The sequence below is a fragment of the Haemaphysalis longicornis genome, unplaced genomic scaffold, assembly GCF_048455015.1.
Source record: "Haemaphysalis longicornis isolate Haplotype H1 unplaced genomic scaffold, Haemaphysalis longicornis Haplotype H1 scaffold_1, whole genome shotgun sequence".
Lineage (NCBI taxonomy): Eukaryota > Metazoa > Arthropoda > Arachnida > Ixodida > Ixodidae > Haemaphysalis > Haemaphysalis longicornis.
In genome coordinates, this window is record NW_027526203.1 from 397,375,648 (window position 1) to 397,398,220 (window position 22,573).

Sequence of the window (22,573 nt, forward strand, 5' to 3'; positions counted from 1 at the left end):
AAGTAATAGTTAAGTGCATAAGTGACAGCCTAGATTTCCAACAACCCAGGGATCAAGCTGGATTTAGAAAAGGATGCCCTACAATGAATCACATCATGTCATCAATGAGGTAATAGAAAAATCTGCAGTGTATAGTAAACCTGTTGACATGACATTTACATTCTATGAAGAAGCATTTGATTCAATAGACACCACAACAGTATTGGAAGTATTGACGAACCAAGGAATGGAAGAAACCAACGTAAGGCTCCTAGTCGAAATATATGAGGGATGTACAGGCAGGATAGTCCTTCACAAGCAAACCAAAAGTTTCCCGAACCTAAAAGGAACTATGACAGGGAGATCCCATCTCGCGATAATTGGTCACAGCATGTCTGAAGGGGCTATTCAGGAAGCTTGACTGGGAAATGCAGGTTTATGGATAAACGGGGAATACTTAAGCCATTTCAGGTTTGCAGACCACGTGGTCTTGCTCAATGAGCAAAAAATAAATATGAATAAATCTGAAGTAATAATGTAACAAACATGCTGAATGTGCCCTGCTCAGCATAGGTGACGAAACACCTGAACAAGTTGAAGAATATAACTACCTCAGACAAGTGGTCAGTGCTGATTCCAACCACGAAAAAGAAATCCGGCGCAGAATAGGAATGGGTTGAGGTTCACTCAGCAAGCACTCACAAATAATGAGAAGTAAGCTACCTCTATCCCTAAAAAGAAAGTTCAACGAATGCGCTCTATCGGCGATGTCAAACTGAATGCCGTCCAACGGGCCACGAGGCGAATAATCATACGAGTAACACTTAGGGTCCTGGACAGGGCAATGACAGAGTAACACTTCGCATCCTAGATCAGGGAGCAAACTCGAGTAGAAGGTATTGCTTAATTAATATAAAGAAAAAGAAATGGACTTAAGCTGGCCATGTAGTGAAACAAGCTGACATCAGGTGGACCTTTCAGTAGGTGAACAGAGTGGATACCGAGAGACGGGACTAGAAGGGGAAAGCCAATAACACGATGGAGGGATGCAGTAAGGAAATTTGGGGGCAAAGAATGCACTCCGGCAGCGCAGGACAGGAACGGTTGGGGGTCAATGGGAGAGGCCTTCGTCCTGCAGTGCACCTGAGTGGACTGATGATGATGATGATAATGGGGGCGATGACGGAGTGGTTTTATTTGTGGGACTTTGAAGAAAGAAGAAGAGAACCGCTTCTCTTGCAAAAGAACTTGCATTGAAAATGCGAAAGCTCGTGAAAAATGCAGAAGACTTTTCTGCTGCAGCAAGAAATCAAGTCTCTGAAAGAGTGAAAGGTGTTCTATTTGTTATTGCACATCAGTTATTGTGCCTTTTCAATACTGCATTTTCTGCTAAAGGATCCTTACGAGCAACGGATTGTAATCAAGCAGTGTGTTCTGCAGTTAATGCAAGTGCCCTGTCCTATTTTTTACCACTGGATGGCTCGCTATCTGTGTTTAGTGTGTTTGTTAAGCAGGCATATCAGTCAGGGATTATGCTTAGAATTGTCAGGGAAAACCTGGAAAAGTGAGGGAATTTTAAAATGTATAATTGGTAGACACCCGGATTCTTGTTCCATGCCTGGTGGTAACGAAAGTTCAATGGAGCTGTCCTGCAAATATAGTTTACCGGGTCGTATCTGCAGCAGAGAATGCCTTATGATCGAAAAATGCTAGTCGCAGTAAGTTTTCAAGTTGTGTTGGCAAATGTCTAGGAATGTGCCGGTCTTGTCTACCATCATGTTATCTTTATGCTATCTCTGAAGATTACTGTAAGCCCCCTGAGGTAGTCCACAAATACAAGAATGTGAATCGAGTGTGAAAAAACTGTTCAGATAAAGTGTGAAGTGTTATTTCAGGGGTGGGGGGCATTGTAAAGGATTGAGATCCGGCTACTTTCTTCAGCATCTTGGACTCGTGAGGCCAGCAGCAATAAAACCTGTAGTGGGAATAATGTGAAAAGCGGATATTCGCTACTCCCAGCGTACTGAAGATAAATTGCCCTCGTGCTGGTTTCTGCCATCACCCTCTTTCCCTCGCGAATTCTGCACAGAAACCTTAAAAAGAGGTTTTGTACCGTATAAACCGGATTATAGGTCGACCCGGTATATAGGTCGACCCCCTACCTTGAGGTGGGAAAAGTTTACAAAAAAATAATTCGGCACAGAAGCGCACTCACAATGTCTATATTTATTTTCGACGCCCGTCCGTCACTGCCACTCACTATGCCTGCCGAAGTCACTCGTCCGGCTCTCAGAGTCGTCCACGGATGACTGCTTCGCACTGTCATCTTCCATGCCATCAGGCCCGTTGCTGGTGGAGCACTTCCTGAACGCTCGTGTAACCATGTCGTCGGGCAGCGACTGCCCAGAGAAGGACACCAGCTTGACACGGTCGCAACCGGCCCGTATAGGTTTTTTTGTTGTCGCCGGCTATCCACTCATTGCACAGTTCGAGGAGCCCGTCCGCGCATGGCCTCCGGAGCGATCGTGAGCGAAGTTCCCGGACGAAGTCCGCAACTTTGTTCTCCAACTCGGGGTGCACCGCTTGACGTCAATGGAACGATTGGTTTCGGGGGTTGCACGCGCACAGCTTAGCTCTCTGGCTCCGCCAGTACCGCACACTTTTCTCCGAAACGCCTACTGGCGTTGCACCGCCATGTTCCCATTCTGCTCGGTGACTCAATCGCCGTCAGCTTAAACGCCGCAGTGAACTGGCGTCGACTGCCGCCACTCATCTCGGAACCGAGACATACAGAAATGTACGCACGCACGCACAATAAACGAGTAAAAGACGAAACATTAGAGAAAAACGAAATCAAATAAAGGCCTGATGGTGTGAGAGAACAGTCTGACACGAATGGCAATAGTAGCGACGGACAGCGCTTGCACATTGTTGCCAGACGACGATTTACATTCTGCCAATGACCGCTATATAAGACGAGGGGTGACTTTTGTGCGGATTTTTTGGGAAAAAAACTCGACCTATATTCCGGTTTATACGGTATACAGTCTACGCTCGTTACAGCGGATCCGGCAACAACGGACTTTCGGTTACAACAGACCATTTCTGTTGGTTTGTCTGGTCCCCATGCATTTTAAATGGAGTCCACTCCGCTCACAACGGACCCGGCTAGAGCAGACTATCGGCTACAACAGACTAAATTTTAGGGGAAAATTGTTTCGACTGAATGTTTATAGCGGACTTCCGCGGGGCCGGCACCCGATATGCTCTTTTTTTTTTTTTTTTGCAAGAAAATTGTTGTCTGGCAACATTGCCGGCAGCCGGGTCGTTGGCGCAGCCAAGCCAGTGGCAGTGGCTTTTTTTTTTTTTTTTTTTGTGCGACCAGCGGCATAAGCGGCAGGGTAGCTGATTTCCCTGTCGGATAAATTAAGCGTAATTAACGCTGTCGAACATGGGGAAAAACAGGCCGACATCGCCAGAAGTACAGGCCTGTCTAAGCAGACGGTCCGCTCTGCCGTCAAGAACAAGGCCGCTGCCGATAAAAGCGACTCCGGTGAGATTGAAAACAGGGCTATCGAATACTCAAAGTTGTGCACCCGGAGGCGAGTCTGCCCTCGTCAGTCTTTCAGTGAAGTTCGGTCTTTATTATTCCCACGCATGCATCGCTCCCGTTTCGTTCGGTGAAAAAGATAAAAAATGCCTCAAGTAGGGGGGTTGTTTCCCATCCATTGTGCAATCTGCCGGTAACCGTGCGCAGTCCAACTGGTCTAACTTTAGATTTCACAGCTGTCCGTCATCAGATTATTTCATTATAGCTGTTTCAATGACCAGACTGAAATCGTTAAAAATGTGGAAGCTGCCTCGGGGGAACGTCAGGCAGCGATCCGGTTTGATTGACGAACGGTTTCGGGAAAACCTGCCTCGTCGTGGAGGGATTTAAAAGAGCCTAGCTAATTAAGATGGCCACAACTGATGTTTTATAGCTGGTTAATAATTGCGCCTAGTTATATTCTTGCTTTATTTGCTAAGCTTATCAGGCGTCTTTACACGCTTGACCGCATGCGCTAGGCCTTTTGCAAGTGCCGGTGCCAAGCTTTGGAAACTGTGTTTACGCGATTCTTTGCCCTTGCGCGAACACTGTGCAGAGGTGCTGCAGTCGTGTAGAAAGAACAAAGTGTATGTACTATGCATATGCAATATCGTCAAAGTACCAACTTTAGGGCGCATACCCCCCCCCCCCCCCCCCCTCCGGGACAAATACTGCATACTTCGGCTACAGCGGACGTTTTTTTCCGGATTAAGAGGGTCCGTTGTAACGGGCGTAGACTGTAGTTAGTGGTTTTGAAAGTATATCTAGTTTTTCTTTGTCCTCGTAGCAGTTAAACCAAAATTTCTGGCATAAGAAAAAAAAAATCCTATTGTTTTTTTAGCGCTAATCTTTGCCATTAAACTTTGCCTAACACAAAAAAAAAAGGTGGTAGAATGGCTAATCATTTGGCCTGAGAACATCTTTGTGTGAAGTTGGTCGTATTGCAATTGCCATGGACATCGTGGCACGTTGTTTGTAGTGCAAATAAGGCCTTTTTTCTTTTCTTCTCCAGGTGTCCACAAGGTGCGAACAAGCGAGATGAACGTCAATGAGATGGAAGGCAGTGCAAGTGCCGTTTTTTCGAGAACTCCTAATAGCGGTTCGGACAATTGGTCTCCACACGACCAGGTAAAGATCGTTGCTAGGAGTTGTGTGCTGGTTCTTGTGGGTGGTTGCCCGTCTGTGGATATCAGGCTGTAGTATCCAGACAAGTGGACAGCTTGTGTTCTAATTTTCATGCCATTACTTTTTAACTGCTGCTGCTGTTTTGTCTGTTTTGAATGTTTAGCACCACCAAGGCAGTGTACTGCAGCTTCAGCAAGTCCATTATATCAGATATAACAATGGACAGCCGCTTTACCGTCAGCATTGCCATGTGTTTTATGTTAAAATAAACTAAAGGCTGGAACAGCTGCGGCATTTTAACTCCATTCAGCTCCAAATTTTTACCTGCGCCATCCTGTGCCTGTGCCAAACTGTCCCTGTTGTGCCAAACTCGTTTAAGGGGGGAGGTGGGTCTTTAGACAATTTTTTTTATTATTAGTGCCAGCTAGATGAAAATTGGCAGTCTTAAGCAGTTTTTTTACACTGATTTCAAATATGTAATTAGTTTTAACATAGCTTCATTTGTTCAAGAAATACAACACTTTGAAATTTATTTTTTGAGGCATTTCTTACGGGGGTTTAGAGCAATTTCGCCTTAGCAAACTCAATGATGATTTATACGGACTTAATGCCAAAGGTCTACTCTGGGGGGCTATGCTATTTTTATTCATTTCGAAAACTTTTGCAAAGCATGAAAGAGGTGAACATTTGATATCAACAATTCGTATAAAATTGCCTCATTTTTATTAATTTTTGCAAATAGGTAAACAATGACAGAGCAATAAAAATAGCATCACCCCCTAGATCAATTCAGTACGAATACAATGGTACCAGTCTTGTCATCCTAGCCTAAGAGCAACATTACAAAAACCCCCGTAAGGCAGAGCTTGGTCTTGCAAAAAAAGAAACTGAGAAAAATGCATTTGAAGTTTTCGATCACGGTAACTTTTGCTACAGCATAGCTACAACAATATAAATAGCATCATTTTGTAGCTCTATTCTTCACAAAGAAAAGCATACCAACTATGTGACTGTAACACAAAAATACCTCTGGAAAGATTGACATAAATTTGCACGAATACCGTACAAATTGCGAAGGAAAACTAAATTTTCTACTGTTACACTTCAGAAACTGTATATCCTCATTCACCTTTTCTTTCAGTGTCTTTACAGAATACAGAAAGGCACAAATACCATGTGCTGCTGTTATTTTTGTGCTACCAATGAGACTAAAGCACAGCAGCCACCCAGAACTAGAGATTGTCCTGCTATGCATCTCAAACCTACAGTAAGGCTGTAGGTGAAATGCACTTTGGTGACCAGTGCTTCAGTGATACAAATAGCATCAGCTGCTAGACCAATTCAATACAAATTAAATTATACCAGTCTTGTTATCCTGGCTAAAGAGTAAGATAAGGAAACACCACGCAAGGAAGAGCGTGACCTCGCAAAATAAACTGTAGAGCTGCAGGTGGACTTCGATTTGGCGATGGATACCAGAGTGATACAAACAGCATCACCTGCTAGATCTATTTATTGCAAATTAAATGATACCAGTCTTATCATCCTAGGTCAAAAGCCTGATAGTGAAACACTCAGTAAGGCAGAGCATGACGTTGCAAACTAAGAAAGGAAAATCTAGTTTCTAACTCTTGCTACAGCATGGCCCAATATAAAAATCGCCATGTCACTCTGTTCCTAAAGAAAAAAAAAAAACAAAAAACAAAGTATGCGACCGTACCCCAAAAATAACCAGGAATGCTCTATGCAAGTAATGAAAAACTTTTGTAAACAGCGCTGGAAAACTGTACTTTTTGCTGAACCTTCACGTACGGTAGTTCCTTCTTTGCACTTCCTTCAACGTCGATGCAAACTACAGAAAATCACAAACATATTGTGCTGCGGACTTTTTTTTTCCCACAAATATAACCAAAGCAACTAAATCTGGACGTTTCCACGCGGCGCTTCTCGGACCAGGTTCGTACGTGACAGGCGATCTCGGCACCGCCGTCTACGGCGTCTTCCAATGTGTTTTTGTACGCTTGCAGCGCGTAGTTCCTTGAGGTAAAGGTCTCCAGGCATTGCGGCACGAGACATAAAGACGTTGTGACAGAATCGCAGTCACTAACGGCAGAGAAAACGCACCCGAATTGAAAATACTGCGGAAGCGAACGCGCGCCTGCAAAAACAAAACCAAAAAAAATGGCGGCTCAACGGCGCCGGCCAATCAGAGACGCGGAACGGGGGGCTCGACTCGAGCGCGCGTGCTCCTGCCAATCAGCGGCTCCGAAACGACCTTCAGTAAATCGGCGGTAACGCTCGTTCTCCCCATGCGACGCCATTTTGAGATGGCGCAAAATACGCACAAAGAAATCAGCTACAAAGCGAGCCCAAGATGGCCGCCGCCGGCAGTCTGCTTCGAGTGTGGCGCGCGCGCGAAGTTCAAGCTTTTTTAGCCCGGTTTTCGGCGTTTTGCGGCTCCCGCTGCGTTTTCAAAGTCGTTTTTGAGATTATTCCCGATCAAATTCAGCGGTGAAACTTTTAGAGTAGGTGCTTGAAGGTATAAAGACTTCAAAAATGTGTTTTTCCCAAAATGCGTATTTTCGCGATTTTGGACCATTCTAAGACCCGCGTCCCCCCTTAAGCGGGGACACTGGTCTTGACCAAAAATTTGCCAAAAAAAATTTTTCTGTACAGTTGAGCCCCTTTATAAGAGACACGTGCCGGGGAGCAGTTATGTCCTTTGCATTGTTAAATGCAAGCCCGAGCTCCCCGGCGAGAGCTTTGTTGTCCGGATCAGTCGATTCCATGACTAGGGCTGCGCATATACTACGTTTTACTATTTTTAAAATGGCCGCCGTCTCTGTTTCGGCATGAGTTCCGGTTCCTTTTTGATTTCCGCGTTTGGGTGCTATATGGAGTCGACATACTAGGTATCTGTTTCATGTACCGGCTCATATGACGCCATTGTTCACGTCACGAAATGTACAATTTAGTGGGAGATTTGAAAATTTGGCTTAAATTGCCTTATTTCTCTGTGAATAAAGCATGATTTGCTTCCGGGAAAGCGCTTGGGGTACAATGAAACACCTAATCTTTTGAATAAAACAAACTTTTGTATTGTCTAATGACTCCTTTAAGGGGGGACGCGGCTTTCAACTTCATAATTTTCGGAGCGCTACATCTCCGCAACAGTGCCACCGGGCGAGGCCATTTTGATATCGTTAGATAGGCCGAGCGTTCGTCTCTTCTGGCGAGTCATCATTCCGTTCCTGAAGCTTGCAATCTTGCTGTGAAACACAACTCGTTTTATATTGTCGCAATCAATACTAAAGTTCACATCATGAACCCCGATTGTAAATGCACACACCAACTGGAACCAAGTCGACCGGAACCTTGAAAACACCGGGGAAGCGCAGCAGCCTCACGGCCATGTTTTTGTTATGGCGATGCCCAATCAGGAGAGCCATTTCAGGGAACGTGGCCAGATAGCCAATCGCATGTTAGAATCTATGAGATGCTTCATTTCACTGTCTTTCTGCCAAGATGGCGTCGTTCGGTAGATATAGCGCTCCGAAAATTGGCACGTTTTCATTATTTTGCGGAAATTTGTCACCCCAGCTGACATATTTTTCTTCGGCACGTCGCTATCGTTTTTGGTGGGAACACTTTAGAAATGCATAGAATATAAAATGTGCAATCCGGAAATGCGACTCCAGAAAAAACTTTTAGTGGCTTGCAATCTGATCTCCGCGTCCCCCCTTTGAGAGAGAAAGAGGGCACAACGAAAAAGAAAAAAATTAAGACTTTTCGGCTCCTGCACGGGAGCCTTGTTCACAATGAATTTTATTGCAGACAAAAACGGCCTTAAGTAGGCTTTAAAAGATGACTTAGGCAGTGTGCATACATTGGGTGCAAGGTTCCGATGTTGCGATTAAGGGTGTTAGGCGTTGTCTGTATTATTAGCGATTTTAAATTTAATCTTGCGGCCAAATTCTTCTCCGTAGTTATGATGCGTGCATTTTCCCAGTCTATCTCGTGGCCTGACAGCTCTGCATGTTCGGCGAGGGCATTCAACGCCACTTTTTTTGTCTTCACATCATAGCATTGGTGTTTTAGGCGCTTTTGAAAGCGGCCCGTCCCCCATTAAAGACAAGAACACGTAGAACGCCCGGCAGTGCTCCCGACACATGGTGGCGGAAAAAACATCGTCTGCTGCTGATCTAGAAGGAAATAGAAGGAACTAATCAGGTCTTCCTATTTCCCCTCCATGGCATGTACAGACCACTGGCGGGTGGCCGCTTTGGAAGAGTTTGACAGACGTATGCTCTGCTCTCCCCACTCGAGATAAAAAAAAGATTGTAAATCTGAGATCGTTTACGGAAAATGAGGGCCGATTCGATAGCTCAAGCCGCAAGCGGAACACAGTCCTGATACAACTGTCGTGGCTTGTCGCCGAGGTAGGCTTGTACGATACCTTTTCGCAGGTTAAATTAAGGTGATCTGGCTATATAACTGGGGCCCGTCTGCAAGATCGGCAACTGTGGAACAGTGTATCATTGCGAGGGCCCGGCAGAATTTCCGCTGCGCAAACTTCGTAGTGAAAGTTCACTCTGTATTCTGGCCTTAACTCTTTCGTTACCGCGGCAAATTGACTGATTTTGAGGGCTTTAAACAAAACATTTTTTCTGTGCTATACTTATTGCTTAGGCACACATTGCAGTGACATGAAATGCAGATGATTCCACGCGCTTTCCAACGACACCAGTTTTAATTTTTTTCATAAATAATGATTGCAAAAAAAATTATCGAATTCGAAATTTCTGTCCAGATGTCAAAGAAAATTAGAAAAGTATAAACCACCAGTAGTAGGAAAATTAATAATGTACATTTTGTAGGTAAACGTTACAAAAACCCGTCTTAGAAAAAAATTGAGTTGCGTGGTACAATTGGTCAGATATAAAAGAAAATGTTAGCCCGCGTGGTGCCCATGCCTTGTGGTGAAGCCCGATCACTATTTCAAATTTTCCTATTTTGGTTGGTTCTCTGGAAGAAATCTGGTGGTCCCCAATTAGCCTTCACCTGTGTAAAAACACCTGCCAACGATTATGACCAGCAAAATATTGAAGGCAAGCAAGCGATGTGAAAAAATCCTTGTGGAGCTGAAAACCAAACTCTTTGGTGGATGAATGTTCACGTTCTCATGATCACTTATCAGTCAGAACTTCCATTTGCATTATCATTTTCTGACTCGCTATGGTAGCCCTGCTTGCAGGAATAAGGTACGATGCGCTAGAATATTCCCAGCCGCCGTCGTGCTATGAAGCGAGTTCAGCAATACGAGCCTACTACATTGCAGCGCCACCTAACAATTACAAGGCTGTTTGAGACTAGGAATAGACAGCTTTACTAAGCAGCGGCACTAGACCTCTGGAAATACCCTCGTATGAAACCGAACCTGGCCGGTGAACATCTGGCGCTGTTCCATGACCAATCTGAAGCGTATACCCAACGACCTGGTGTTATCTTGACTTTCAGCAGAAGCTGTTATCACAGAAGTAAGGCGTAGATGGCAAATAAGCTTGTAGTTGGGTAACTGCATAGTGGCGCCAAATATCAGTTTTGCAACGCAAAAAAGAAACCGAAACATCTGGGCACTGGCTGAAAAATCTGGGCACACTTGATAGACATGGGGGACCATCAGAAATAACCTTTGGCAGAGTACTGCTGCTCTTTCTTCGAACCGAAGATCACTAGTGAATGGTTGGTGTCATTTTCAAGTAATTTTCACCTCTCAGCGCTGTCGGATTACAAAACTGACATTATTTGCTGCCTGACTTGCCAGGAGCCTTTTAGCAAAAAAAAATATTATGGTAATGCAGCCTAACCACAATCTGCATCCTTTTTTGCCAAGTGCAGCAGCCATGCCCCCTTCCTGAAAAACACGCGTACCTCAGCTCGCAAAAAACGCCTTCAAAAATCTCAATGTTGCCGGAGTGGGAAGATTTAAACCGATTATAATAGTGCAGTGCCTAGACAAGAAATGAATACAACATGTTAAAATAGGCAGTATCAATTATCGATCACCGGTGATTGATTTGAAAAGGCGTGGTAACGAAAGAGTCAAAAGGAAATGTTATATTTGGGCAAATCTTTGTTGGTTTTAGTTATTTAAGTATAACAGCTTTAACTCGTATGTGTAAAGTGGGGAGCCTGTTGTCTACTGCAGGACATTGTACCTGTGCCGCTGCTGGAACGATACCAGACCATGGTAGATCCGTCATTGGCCCAAAATGTGGACTCTGAGATTGGGCGCCACTGTGCACACAGTTTACCCGCTGTGGCACTTACTTTGGGCCGTCGCTTCTGGCCCTGCCTGCGCACGACCTACCAGGCCCTGGTGTCTGATGTCCAGGTAAGCACGGTGTCTTGCGATACATTCTGACAGTTATATTGAGCGAGCAAAAAACACTATGATATAGGGCGTAATTCGTTGTAAGCATGCTATCAAATTGGGCGTCGTTAAAATAACTTCAAGAAACTGTTTATTCTTACACAAAATAGTCCTGTATCTTCTGCTCGAACAACCTAGCTTCCGGAGACAGTACACACTTTTACAAATTGGCTAACGACTAGTGCGAAAGCACCAATCACCTCGGAGGTTGTGGGCAAAGGGTCGTTGTTGCTTTCCTCGATGCGCCCGCTTTCGCATGCAAGTGGTACGATGTCAGCAATGTTGTTTTCCAAACTCTCCTGTAGTAACGACAGCGTAACTCGCCTCTGTAGTTATTCTCGCGGCAGCTGGCGTTCAATATAAGGAGTCGCTGGTATGTTTGTTAGATATTAGTGTCATTTTTGCTTATTATTCACATTGTAAATGTACCATGACCAAAAATGGGTGGACATGCAGGATAATTCGACATAGTCTAGTTCAACTGTACTTACTCGAGCTCCATAGATTGCTTCCTATCCCTGTTTTTCAGTGGAAGGTTCGGCACATCGTGGCCTCGTGCCTGCACGAGCTGGCCACCATCCTGGGCCCGCAAATAGCCTCGCAGGACCTGGTGCCCAGCTTTGAGGGCTTTGTGCGCGATGTGGACGAGGTGCGCGTGGGCCTGCTGGAACGGCTTGGCCACTTCCTGCGCGGCCTGGGCCAGGGGGACCAGCGCCGCTCCCTCCCCCTCCTGGCCGACTTCCTCTGCACCGACAACCACCGCAACTGGCGCTTCCGCCACACGCTCGCCCGGTGGGTGGGAGCATCCGACTTAAGCGTGGTGGAAGAACGTGTATTTAAGGGGGGACGCGGGTCTTAGAATGGCCAAAAATCGTGAAAAAACGTGTTTTGAGAAAAATACATTTTTGAAGCCTTTGTAATTTCAAGAACCTACTCTAAAAGTTTCACCGCTGAATTCGATCGAAAAGGTGAAAACATGACGGCGACCCCAAATTGTCGAAAATCGGAAAAGAAATGCTTGAACTTCGCACGCGCGCCATGCGCGAAGGAGACGACTGGCGGCAGGCCAGTCGTCTCCTGGCAGGAAGGTCGTTTCTTTGTGCGTATTTTGCGATATCTCAAAATGGCGTAGCATGGCGAGGGCCCTCGCTCGCCGTTTTTCGAAAGGTCACTTACAAGCCCCTGATTGGCCAGACCGCGCACGCGCGCGAGACGAGCTCCTCGTATTGCGTCTCTGATTGGGCGGCGCGGCGAACCCGGCGCCTTTTGCGTTTGTATTTTTGTTTTTCTTTCCTCGCATTCGCCTCCACGGTAGTTTATTTCATTGTCTTTTTGTCTCTGCTGCTGCAATTTGGTGCAACGTGTTCTTTTTCGTGCTACAATACCGGGAGATGTTCGCATCTAAAAAACTGCGCGTCAAGCGTACGTGATAAAGTCGTGATAATCATTGCATTCGTATGGAATTGCTCTAGCAGGTGATGCTATTTGTACAACCCTAGTGTTGATCACAAAATTGCAATATCCAGCTACGGCCCTGCAGTTTTTAGGTTTGAGGGATCCCTCTCCCCCTTACGGGGTGTTTTTTTATCTTGCAGTTGAGCCATGATGTTAAGACTGGTATCATTGCATTCGTATTGAATTGGTTTAGCAGGTGATGCTATTTGTACAGCCCTAGCGTTGATTAGAAAATTGCAATTGACCTACGTCTTTGCTTTAGTTTTGAAAAGCATAACGGAATAATGTCACTTTTTCATTGGCTACTGTGCTTTAGCATTACAGGTAGCAGAAGAGACTGCAGTATGTGATGCGTGGGCTTGTATGTAGTTTTCAGAGGCACTGGAATAAACTGGAAAATAGTAAATCTGGTTTCTGAAGTTTATTAGTAGAAAATCTACTTTTTCTCAACCGTTTTTAGAGATTATGCTTGGCTTTACGCTGAATGTTTTATGCTTATTTTTGTGGTACAGGCACATACTTAGTGTGCTTTTCTTCATGAAGAACTGAGCTACACAGTGATGCCATTTTTGTTATTGTAGCTGTGCTGTAACAAAAGTTGCCATGATCGAAAGCTTCAAGTGCATTTTTCTCAGTTTCTTTTTTTGCAAGACCGTGCTCCGCCTTACGGGGGGTTTTGTTATGTTGCTCTTGAGCTAGGATGACAAGACTGGTATCATTGTATTCATATTGAATTGATCTAGCAGGCTATGCTGTTTTTGTCACTCTGACGCTGTTCACCTATAAGCAAAATTGAGTAATGAAATAATTTTATAGAAATTGTTGGTATAAAATGTTCACTTTTTTTATACTTTGCAAAAGCTTTTGAAATGAATAAAAATAGCATAGCCTGGCAGAGCTCGAGCTCTGCCAGGCTATGCTATTTTTATGTCCATATAATTCATCTTTGAGCTTGATAAAGCGAAATAGCTCTAAACCCCGTAAGAAATGCCTCAATAAATTCATTTCAAATCACTGTATTTCTTCAGCAAATTCTGCTATGTTCAAACCAATTGCATATTTGAAATCAGCATAAAAAACTGCTCAAGACTGCCCATTTTCATCAAGCTGGCACTACAAATAAAAAAAAAGAATTGTCCAAAGACCCACCTCCCCCCTTAAAGGGGCCATGAAGGCGGCTTTCACTGCTGGCAGCTGTGGTTCTGGACACTGATTCGTTGCTGAGTCAATACACTGTCAAACAGCACCCCAGACACTGTGCCCCCTTCCCCTTGTGTTCATGCTTTGTGTTCAGTCGGTGGAGCTTGTACAAACAGCCATCTGTCGTCTTCGCAGCTCAAAAGCAGTTTTACGTGCTTCAGCTGTCACGGATGTGGGCGTGGCTTAGTGAACTTCACCAGAAACGATTGTTTAGAGCGAGTTATTCTCTTACCATTTGTTTCTCGTCTATGCAGACAACTGTGTGAGCTTGCTGAGCTGTACAATCCCCTGGACATCAACCAGTACCTAGTCCCGGTTGCAAGTGAGCTGTTGCTGGACAAGGTGGCAGAAGTGCGTCACAAAAGTGTCGACGCTGTAAGTGTTTTGGCCACTATCATGGTTGGAAGTTGGCTATCGTTCTGTGCCAAAAGCTTTGCATTTTTTAAAGGCAAAAGCACGGAAAATTGTCAGCTTTGTTTCTATTCTCAGTGTAGCAGTCTGGGTTGTAATATAAAGTAACTTTGGGGAAGCAATGAATTTGTTATAGAGGCTTTGAAATAAAAAAACTGAAGGCAATGAGCATCACTTGTCTACGGAGGCAAAATATCCGTTTGGTTAATTGAAAATCGAACTGCATTGACCCAGAAACACTTCTTCAAATCTTAACCCAACCTTCCAATGACTGAAATTAATTGCTAATGTACAGTTAACACATTGGTAGCACTGTTTTACCGCACTTCCTGGGGACTGCTCAAGTACCCCCTTTGGAGCATGCGCCCAAAAGACTTCTTTTTCATGTCTGTGATAAATTTGTGTTGTTTGCTTTTCGTGTGCAAAAGCTGATTTTCATATCACTCGACAAACAGCTGTTGTTAAATTCAACCTCCAATAAATAACTTACCAAGACATGAATATAAGTGTGGAGGAAGGGCAAGGAAAATGAGGAAAAGGCGTTTTGAGGAAAAAGGTTTGATCTGCGGGTTTTCAAGTTAACTCTGTTTTTTTTTTGTTTTTTTTTTTCCTCTCTCTCTCTCTCTTTCTCCCTCCAGGTGACCTCTTTGCTGCACAACATGGCTTCGCAGCCCCTTGTACGCAAGCAGTTCGTGCGCGACCTGTGTACCAAGGCTCATGACCAGAAGTGGGCTCAGCGCCAATTGTGAGCTTACATTTTTACTACCATTCTTGGTTGTTCTGGTACAAGTTATTGTATTTGTATTGTATTTGGTGGTATAAATGGTATTCATAATAAAAAAAAAACAAATCTGGAAAATTCTGTGAGGTGCGGTGCACTTTTAATGCCAAAAATAGTTTGGTATTGACTGGTCTTAAAAGCCTTCTGCTAATTTTCAAGTAAACTTTGTGAAACTGGTCAGTCTTGCTGCTTTTTCCCCCATTGATTTCAAGTATGCCATTATTTTTCCAGAGAGTCAATTAGGGCTGTGTACGAGATTTCGGCGCACGTTAAAGATCCCCAGGTGGTTAAAAATTAATCCGGAGCCCTCCACTATGGCGCGCCTCATCGCCTATACGTTGCATCGGCGCGTAAAACCCTACAATCTATCAAATCATGCACCCCTCCGTCTAAGGATGACAATAGTTGAACGCGAAGCTCTCGTGATGGATTCTGAGTTTGTCCAATCCCAGCTACTTTGGAGGTGCGCAACACGATTCTAGAATACCCTCCGCAATTCTCGGGTGTGCAATCCGAGTCAATTAGGGCACTGAAAATGGTTCCTTATCACTGGTGCCACCAAAGTTTAATGAGCTGTAAAATTAGTTCCAAGGGATGCATCCTAAATCCTAAAAGTGACCTAATCCCAAGTGACCTGACGAGCCATATCAGGGCTAATCAAAATACAATATGTTGCAGTAAACAGGCGCTGCGGTGCGCGCCAATAGTACAGTGGTATCCCAATGATACAAATCTTGCAGGACCACGAAAAATATTCGTATTCGAAATTCGTTAGAACCAACAGAGACCAAAAAAATTTAACACAAAAAAGAAAAGTTTCTTGCCGATTTTTAAGCATTCTGCCTTCTCATGAGAGAGAGAGGCTTTATTGCATAACAGCCAGTAATCTTTGGTAATCTTAGATGTCGGCCAGGAGCCTGTGGGTTCTAGCAGCACCTTCAGAATGGCCCAGACTTGTTCCGCTGCCATTGCACTACACTTGCGATTTTGCGACCTAACGTCCCCTGTGTACAGGCCTACAGCATGTGTGCTAGGCATTCCATTTGAGGCACTCCACTCCAATTTCAAGGCAAGGCATTCCAGAAGCCTAATGTTCAAAAGGACACAAAAGGCTACCATGCCTGCAACTTTCGATAAATGAAGTCTGTGTTGCAACAAAGCCGTGCTATCTTTCTCTCTCTCCCCCTCCCTCCCTCCCCATCTTACATTGTTCGATGGGCAGCTTCAGGTCGCGACATTTTTGGTTTACTTACTGCGAATATTTTGTCCAAAGTAGTATGCGTTGTATCCCAAACCATGGTTTGCTGCCGACTGCACCGGAGGGATTTACAATGGGAACTAGAGTAATTTGCGTATCCGAACCTCTCCTATCCTTCTCTTCTGCCCCCAGGTTTTGCCTCCTAGTTGAGGAAATGGCCTTCCAGGACTGCATGACTCGCGAAGAGTTCCTCGTGATTGCTCTGCCGAAGCTGCTGAAGCTGTGCAATGACTCGGTGCCCAATGTGCGCATGGCCACTGCACACTGCCTGGCCACCACCATTGCTGAAAAAGGTGAGGGGGAGGGAGGCCCTCTTGGTTTTGGAAGGGGGCTTGAGGAAGGAGTAGTCGAGGGCTTCGTCCAGAGATGCGTGCCAGCATGTGCTACAGTTTGTGGTTAGAGTACCGATGCTGATTCTCCCACCAAATCGTGCTTTGTGACATCTGCGATGATTTATAACAAAGGACGTTCCTTCAAGCTAGGCTTTCCAAGTGGGCTGCAAAGCCTTGTTTGCTGTCAGTTGTCCTAGATGGCACCACCATACTGCGCGGGACCGCTGTTTGCCCTTGCTTTGTTTTTGACCATTTTCGCACCTGGCTTGTTTTTGCTACGGTAGGAAGTAATAGTTTCATGAAACGTGGGGTATGCTCAACAAACAGGGTCACCGAAGACAATGTCACTTGTACCAATTGGCGAGCGTCGTGCGAGACAACCCCAAAGTACTGGACTGCTGTGCAGCTGCAAACAAGCATAGTGCGCGAGTACCAACAGCAGTCCGCACTGGTGCTTCTAGGTTTACGTGTACTTTTGTAACCTCCATTGTTTACCCCACTATTCTTACTGCTATAAAATGAGTATGCATTACATTTATGTGAAAGTAGCTCATTCTGGAAGCTTATAAGCCCTGCCTAACTTGCGTTTGCTTTAGCCGGCCTCAGCCAATCAATCACACAGCTGTGCATATTGCACCACCCCTTTTAGTGCGGAAAATGAGCTCGAGCAGGGGCTGATTCCTTGAGAGCTAAAACATGCGTGTACACGTTTTCCTCTAGCTTGAGTACATTGCAAGAAAAAAAACTTGCAAAGTCGGTGTGGGTGACGCGTGGCTTCTGCCAGCTGCAGTTGTTTTCCAACTTTGGGTGCTTCGCGCACTGACTAAAATTGCTCTAACATTGGCTGAACACAGAAAATACACCAAAATGACTCTGTACATTACAAACTGCATTCTGCCATCAACAAAAAATTTATAAAACAATCCTTCAATTGAAGCAGACACTATATTGTCGCTCACTTTGACACCCCATGTCTCCATATCTGCAATAGTGACGAACTTGTGTTAAGGGGACACGCGGGTCGAAAAAACGCGATTTTTTCGAAATATACCGATTTTTTGTTTTCCCTTGCATTAGCATCTTTGACTATCCTTCTTTCATGGGTAAAAAAATGAAAACGAAATACGAACGAGAACTTAGTGAAAAATGTGTCTGAATGACTCGCGGTGACCCAAGAAATCGCGCAATCAAGCCAAATTTCGGCCAGGTTTGAGAATTTATTCCGCACGGCAGCGTGGCTCGCCGCCATTTCGGTCACTTGAGAGAGGTAGATCAAGCCTCCTTCTCTCGATTGAGCCGCTCGCCAGCTTCGTATCTCCGCGTAAAAAAAATAAAAAAAATGTTTCTTCCCGCTTGTTTTGCGAGCTCCCAGTGGGCATTTAAATCACGTGACGCGAAAGCGGGATCGCCATTGGCTCTTGCCGCTTGTGAGCCGCCATCGCCCGCATCGTTCCGTTCGCTACTTCGCGCTATCTTTTCTATTTCCTTATCGTGTGTTTTTAATCGTGAACGGTGAGGAGAAGCGTGACTTTTGACGCCGGAAGCAGCGTACTTCATGCCGGTACAAAGGAAAGCGCAAGCGGCGCAGCATTGTGACGACCACGGCCAATGCCGGCACGACGGGCACCGTGAGGCCTAACGGCGCCGGGCCTTCAAGCGTTGCAAGCGCGGCTCTACCAGGCGGGGCTGATTTTATCAGCGAAGATATCGGCTTTATAAGCGCATCGGAGAAGAAGTCGGCAGCCTTCCAAGGTGAGGAGACAGCCAGACACGGGAGCGGTGCAGTTATCTGTGAAGTCGGCGCTCTGACTGACCTTGAGTGGCACCGTGTGCGCGACGTGCGGGAAGTGCGAACTCGTCGTAGTTGAGGTTGCGAACAAGCGGAAGGGCCTCGCATCGGTACTGGAACTGGAGTGCAAAAACAAGAAGTGCCCTGCGGGAGTGGTTGCGGGAGTGATTTCTTCTGTTTACTCGTCGCAGCGCGCTGCCGCCGTCGGCCGCGGAGGCCGCAAACCGGAACTCTGCAGGGGAAGTCCCCGTGATAGTTTCGCCGTCAATGTGAAAGCAGTACTCGCTGCACGCGCGGTTGGCATCGGACACGATCAGCTGTGCAGGTTTTGTGTCATTCTTGGTCTACCAAAACCACAGCATCAAAAGACGTTCTACAACACTGCCAAGAAAGTTCATGTTGCGGCCACAAAAGGCGTCTCTGACAACCTTGCTGAAGCAAGGCAAGTAACTGCGTTGCAAGCTGGTCAGACTGACCTCAGTGTGATTTTTGATGGTACTTGGCAGAAGCAAAGACACGAGCCACAACAGTGTTGGCACTGCCATTTTTCTTGACACTGGTCTCTGCCTGGATTTTGGGGTGCTGTCAAACTACTTGTACTTGTAGCCGACACCAAAAGCTTAATGAGCAAGAGGAGGAAGTGTGGCAAGCCTTTCATGCCTCTTGTGTGTAAAAAAAATGAATGCTCATCCCATGCCATGGAGACGGAAGCAGCACTGCGCATCTGGCACAGGACGCTATCGTACAACCTGCAGTTCACTGTAGTGGAGACTGCCACTGCCCTCGCAGGGTTGTGGTTCAACAGGGGCCACACTAGCTTTGAGCAAGTTCTCCAAGAACTGGGAATCTTCCCTTCAGAAGAACTGGTCAGACTAAGCAATGCAAGTGACCAGCGGAGGATCAGGCAGATGTGTGCCAAGCTGACTGCTAAGGCTAGCCCCAATGCCGCAGCCTGGTGAAACGGTCCCATACCAAGGACTACCCCAGCAAAAACCGTGAGGGTGCAACTTATGCAGCAGGAGCATTCTAGTATTAGTACCTCAATGTGGACATTTCAGACTGTATCCCCACCAAGTTTCATGTTGTTTGAGCAAGAATTTCTGAATCTGCCAAAGAAATAAACTTTCAATTGCGTTTTTCTCAGCTTGTTGTTTTTGTCCGTTTTCTGAGTTTGTGCACACTTATTTTCCCACTTACAGTTGTCGTATCAGGATGAAATTTTGCACAGATGTTCATTATAACACGTAGAGTGCACAAATCTTGTTCATTATGCAATTTGTGTCCTTAGATATTTCTGACGGTCATAAAACAAAAATGTACAGAACAAAAAAAGGCACACTACCAGTCATTTTTTTTTCGTGGTGAGGAAAATGATGATGAGGCTTTTTCAGGTAGATTTGTGCACTCTGCAGTTCATTTAAAGTTTCAGAAAAAATTTTTACTATAAGAAAAAGTGTGCACAAAAAAGCCATTTTTCTGAAAGTCATGCTGCGTAACATTTTATCCGGAGCAGCTATTCAAAATCTGATTACATATATGACCAGAGGAGCTCAATCTCTACAAGCTGTGAAAATTTCAGCCTCCTAACTTCATTATTAAAAAAAAAGTTGTTTGGAGGAGCACGTCCCCTTAAGTATTGTTGGCCACATATTTATAAGCACGTCTAAAATATTGCTTCTCTAGAAAAAAATTGTACAGTATAGACCATTGATACGCAACCGCTTATGGTGCGGGCCCAGATATAACATGGGTTTCCCCAGCCACAGATAGCCTTCTCGTAAAGCTCAATGCAGAAGTGTATCGCTTATGTGGTAGCCCGAAGCACAATACCGTTTATAGTTTTTTTTTTTTTCCTGCGTGTTTGCTTATCAACCGACAGAGCTGGAGCATTGTTGTAAGGTGCAAAAAGATGGATTCAGCCACCCCACGATTCAGCCCGGGCTCCCTTCTCTCCTCTAACTTATACTTCGAAAATAAAAACCACACGTGCCCTTGCACTCCGCACACCTCTGAAAATAGCACCCGTCTTTCTCTCTCTCTTGTTGTTACGATTAGAACTTCGTGCAGATAAACCAGATAGCGAGCCCAGCTATCTGTACGTTGTTCTGATAAGCAACCGCCTTGGGCATCACGAACACACGGCGCCGATGGAGAAAAAAAAAAAAAAGGCTTGCATTCTTATCATGTTGTCTCGCCGGCATAAGCCAGGTTGCTTCCCTCTCTGCGGTATCCATTTTTCTAGACGCTAAGAAACTCGTATCAATGCATAAAAGTCGCGCTCGCATATTGTATAAAACCATGCAGCAGGATTTGATGCAGGGAAAAAAAAACAAAATAAAGACCGCGCTTAGTTTTTAGGTGGCATTCGTTTGAGTAACGATAAAAAAAAAAACAATTGAAAGGTAGCTTGCGATGTAGTAGTTAGATTTTTGCATGTTTTGCATGTGCAACTTCAAAAATTAAAAAAAAAAAAAAACTCAATTTTCTTCAACATTGAGGAAACGAGACTTCTTTTTAAGGGGGACGCCGCTATTAACTTAGAAAAAAGATGAAACCACTGTTTTTTTTAAAGCCGCATAGTTCGCTTCTGTATTCCATTCTGTGCATTTGCATGCAAAGTTTTTCTGCCGAAAATCTTCGCAAACTGGCGCACAAAACGTACTTTTTCCAGCCATGATGACAAAATATCAGCGCAAAAGGGCGGAAGTGCAATTTTCGAAGCGCTGTATCTCCACAGCCGGGCCACCGGGCAAGACCGGCCATTTTGATACCATTAGATCGGTGGAACGACCCTGTGCAGGCGTCGCTTTTCTTTTAGCAGACACAAGCAGAAGCAGGGCAAAAGTTTTTTGTGTGACGACTGCTTTAAGGGGGGACGCGGCTTTCAACTTCGGAAAAATGACCAAAACATCGTTTTTTTGAAACCCACATATTCGGCTTCTATGGTTCCTATTCTATGCGTCTGCGAAGTTTTTACGCTGAAAAGCGTCGCAAAGTGGCATAAAAAAATACTTTTGTCAGGCGCGGTGACAAACTATCGGCGCAAAAGGGCGAAAAAACGGCAATTTTCGGAACGCTCTATCTCCGCAACGGTTCCACCGGGCGCGGCCATTTTGATATGGTTAGATCGGCCGAGCGATCGTCTTTCCGGTTCCGCTCGTCTCTTTTATCTTCGTTCATTCCCAAACGCACAAACAGCAGAAAAGAAACGACGCACAAACGAAGCTAGAAATAGATGCTGAAGCGCTATTGGTCCTCCGGAACAACGACCCTCCTGATTGGATGTCACGGGCGCAACGCAAGATGGCGGCCGCCTGTGCTGCGTAGCGAGCGGTTTGAGTTCATTTTCGCCGCTTCGCTCGGCCGAGTTTCTGTTCAATCTATGGTATTCAACACGGACGTTATCGCGGTGGGAATGCCAGATATAACGAGCCAGATTACGGGAAGTTGTGTGACTCGAAAGGAGGAGGTCATCGAACGCTTCGTGGTGCGCGTGACTCTACCGTCGCCAGACCCCGGAGGGTGACGCGGTGTGCGCGCTTGCGATAGCGGTTCGTGAAGTGAACTTTTAGTCGGGTTTGCGATGTTTACACGCTTAGTTATTGCTGTGTTTTGACTGTGGTCTCGCTAGCCTTGAGAAAAAAACGGTCGGCGCGTCAAACGCTGCGGCGCGCACGACATAGCCGACGCGCATTGGCGCAGCACATGACTGGGCAACCGGTTACGATTGAACGCCAGTAGTTGTAATTAATGCCTGCGACGTTAGATTTAATCTTAAAAGCGACCTGACCAGCCATATCAGGTATAATCAAAGTTCGATATGTTGCGGTAAGCGTGCGCTGCGATGCGCGCGAGCCATATCGCCTTTCTTGCGCAACGTTTCCCGTGCACTTGTAATTTTCATGCCAACAGGTTTGAGTTAGTAATATAGGAATAAAAATATGTTCTCTGCCTTAGAAATGTACGTTACTGTCTTAGCATTTAACAGTGATTTTTTAGTGAAATTATTGATACCATTGCTTAGGGCATACTGGCTTTGCTGCGAGAAATATTGGATGCCTTGAATGTCAAAAGTAGTAAAAAAATATGCCCTTGCATTGAAGTTGGGAGTCATGCAGAATACTCTACCAAGCTTCAAAGTAGCTCATTTTCATCCTTTTGGTATGCAAACTTTTGGCAATGAACACCTGCACGTATGAGTACTAAGTTGCGGTGCCAGAT

At 45.2% G+C, this 22,573-nt stretch overlaps 1 protein-coding gene across 3 annotated transcripts in view; it reads left to right on the forward strand.

Moving 5' to 3' along the window:
* Positions 1 to 22,573, forward strand: part of LOC144155346 (serine/threonine-protein phosphatase 4 regulatory subunit 1-like) — a 92,025-nt gene that overhangs the window by 63,907 nt on the left and 5,545 nt on the right. For all 3 annotated transcript variants that reach the window (XM_077686716.1, XM_077686715.1, XM_077686717.1), the window contains 6 exons: positions 4,581 to 4,696; positions 10,902 to 11,087; positions 11,656 to 11,918; positions 14,036 to 14,156; positions 14,831 to 14,937; positions 16,364 to 16,524. In XM_077686716.1, coding sequence (XP_077542842.1) covers positions 4,581 to 4,696; positions 10,902 to 11,087; positions 11,656 to 11,918; positions 14,036 to 14,156; positions 14,831 to 14,937; positions 16,364 to 16,524 — 954 coding nt within the window. The remainder of the gene's footprint in view (positions 1 to 4,580; positions 4,697 to 10,901; positions 11,088 to 11,655; positions 11,919 to 14,035; positions 14,157 to 14,830; positions 14,938 to 16,363; positions 16,525 to 22,573) is intronic.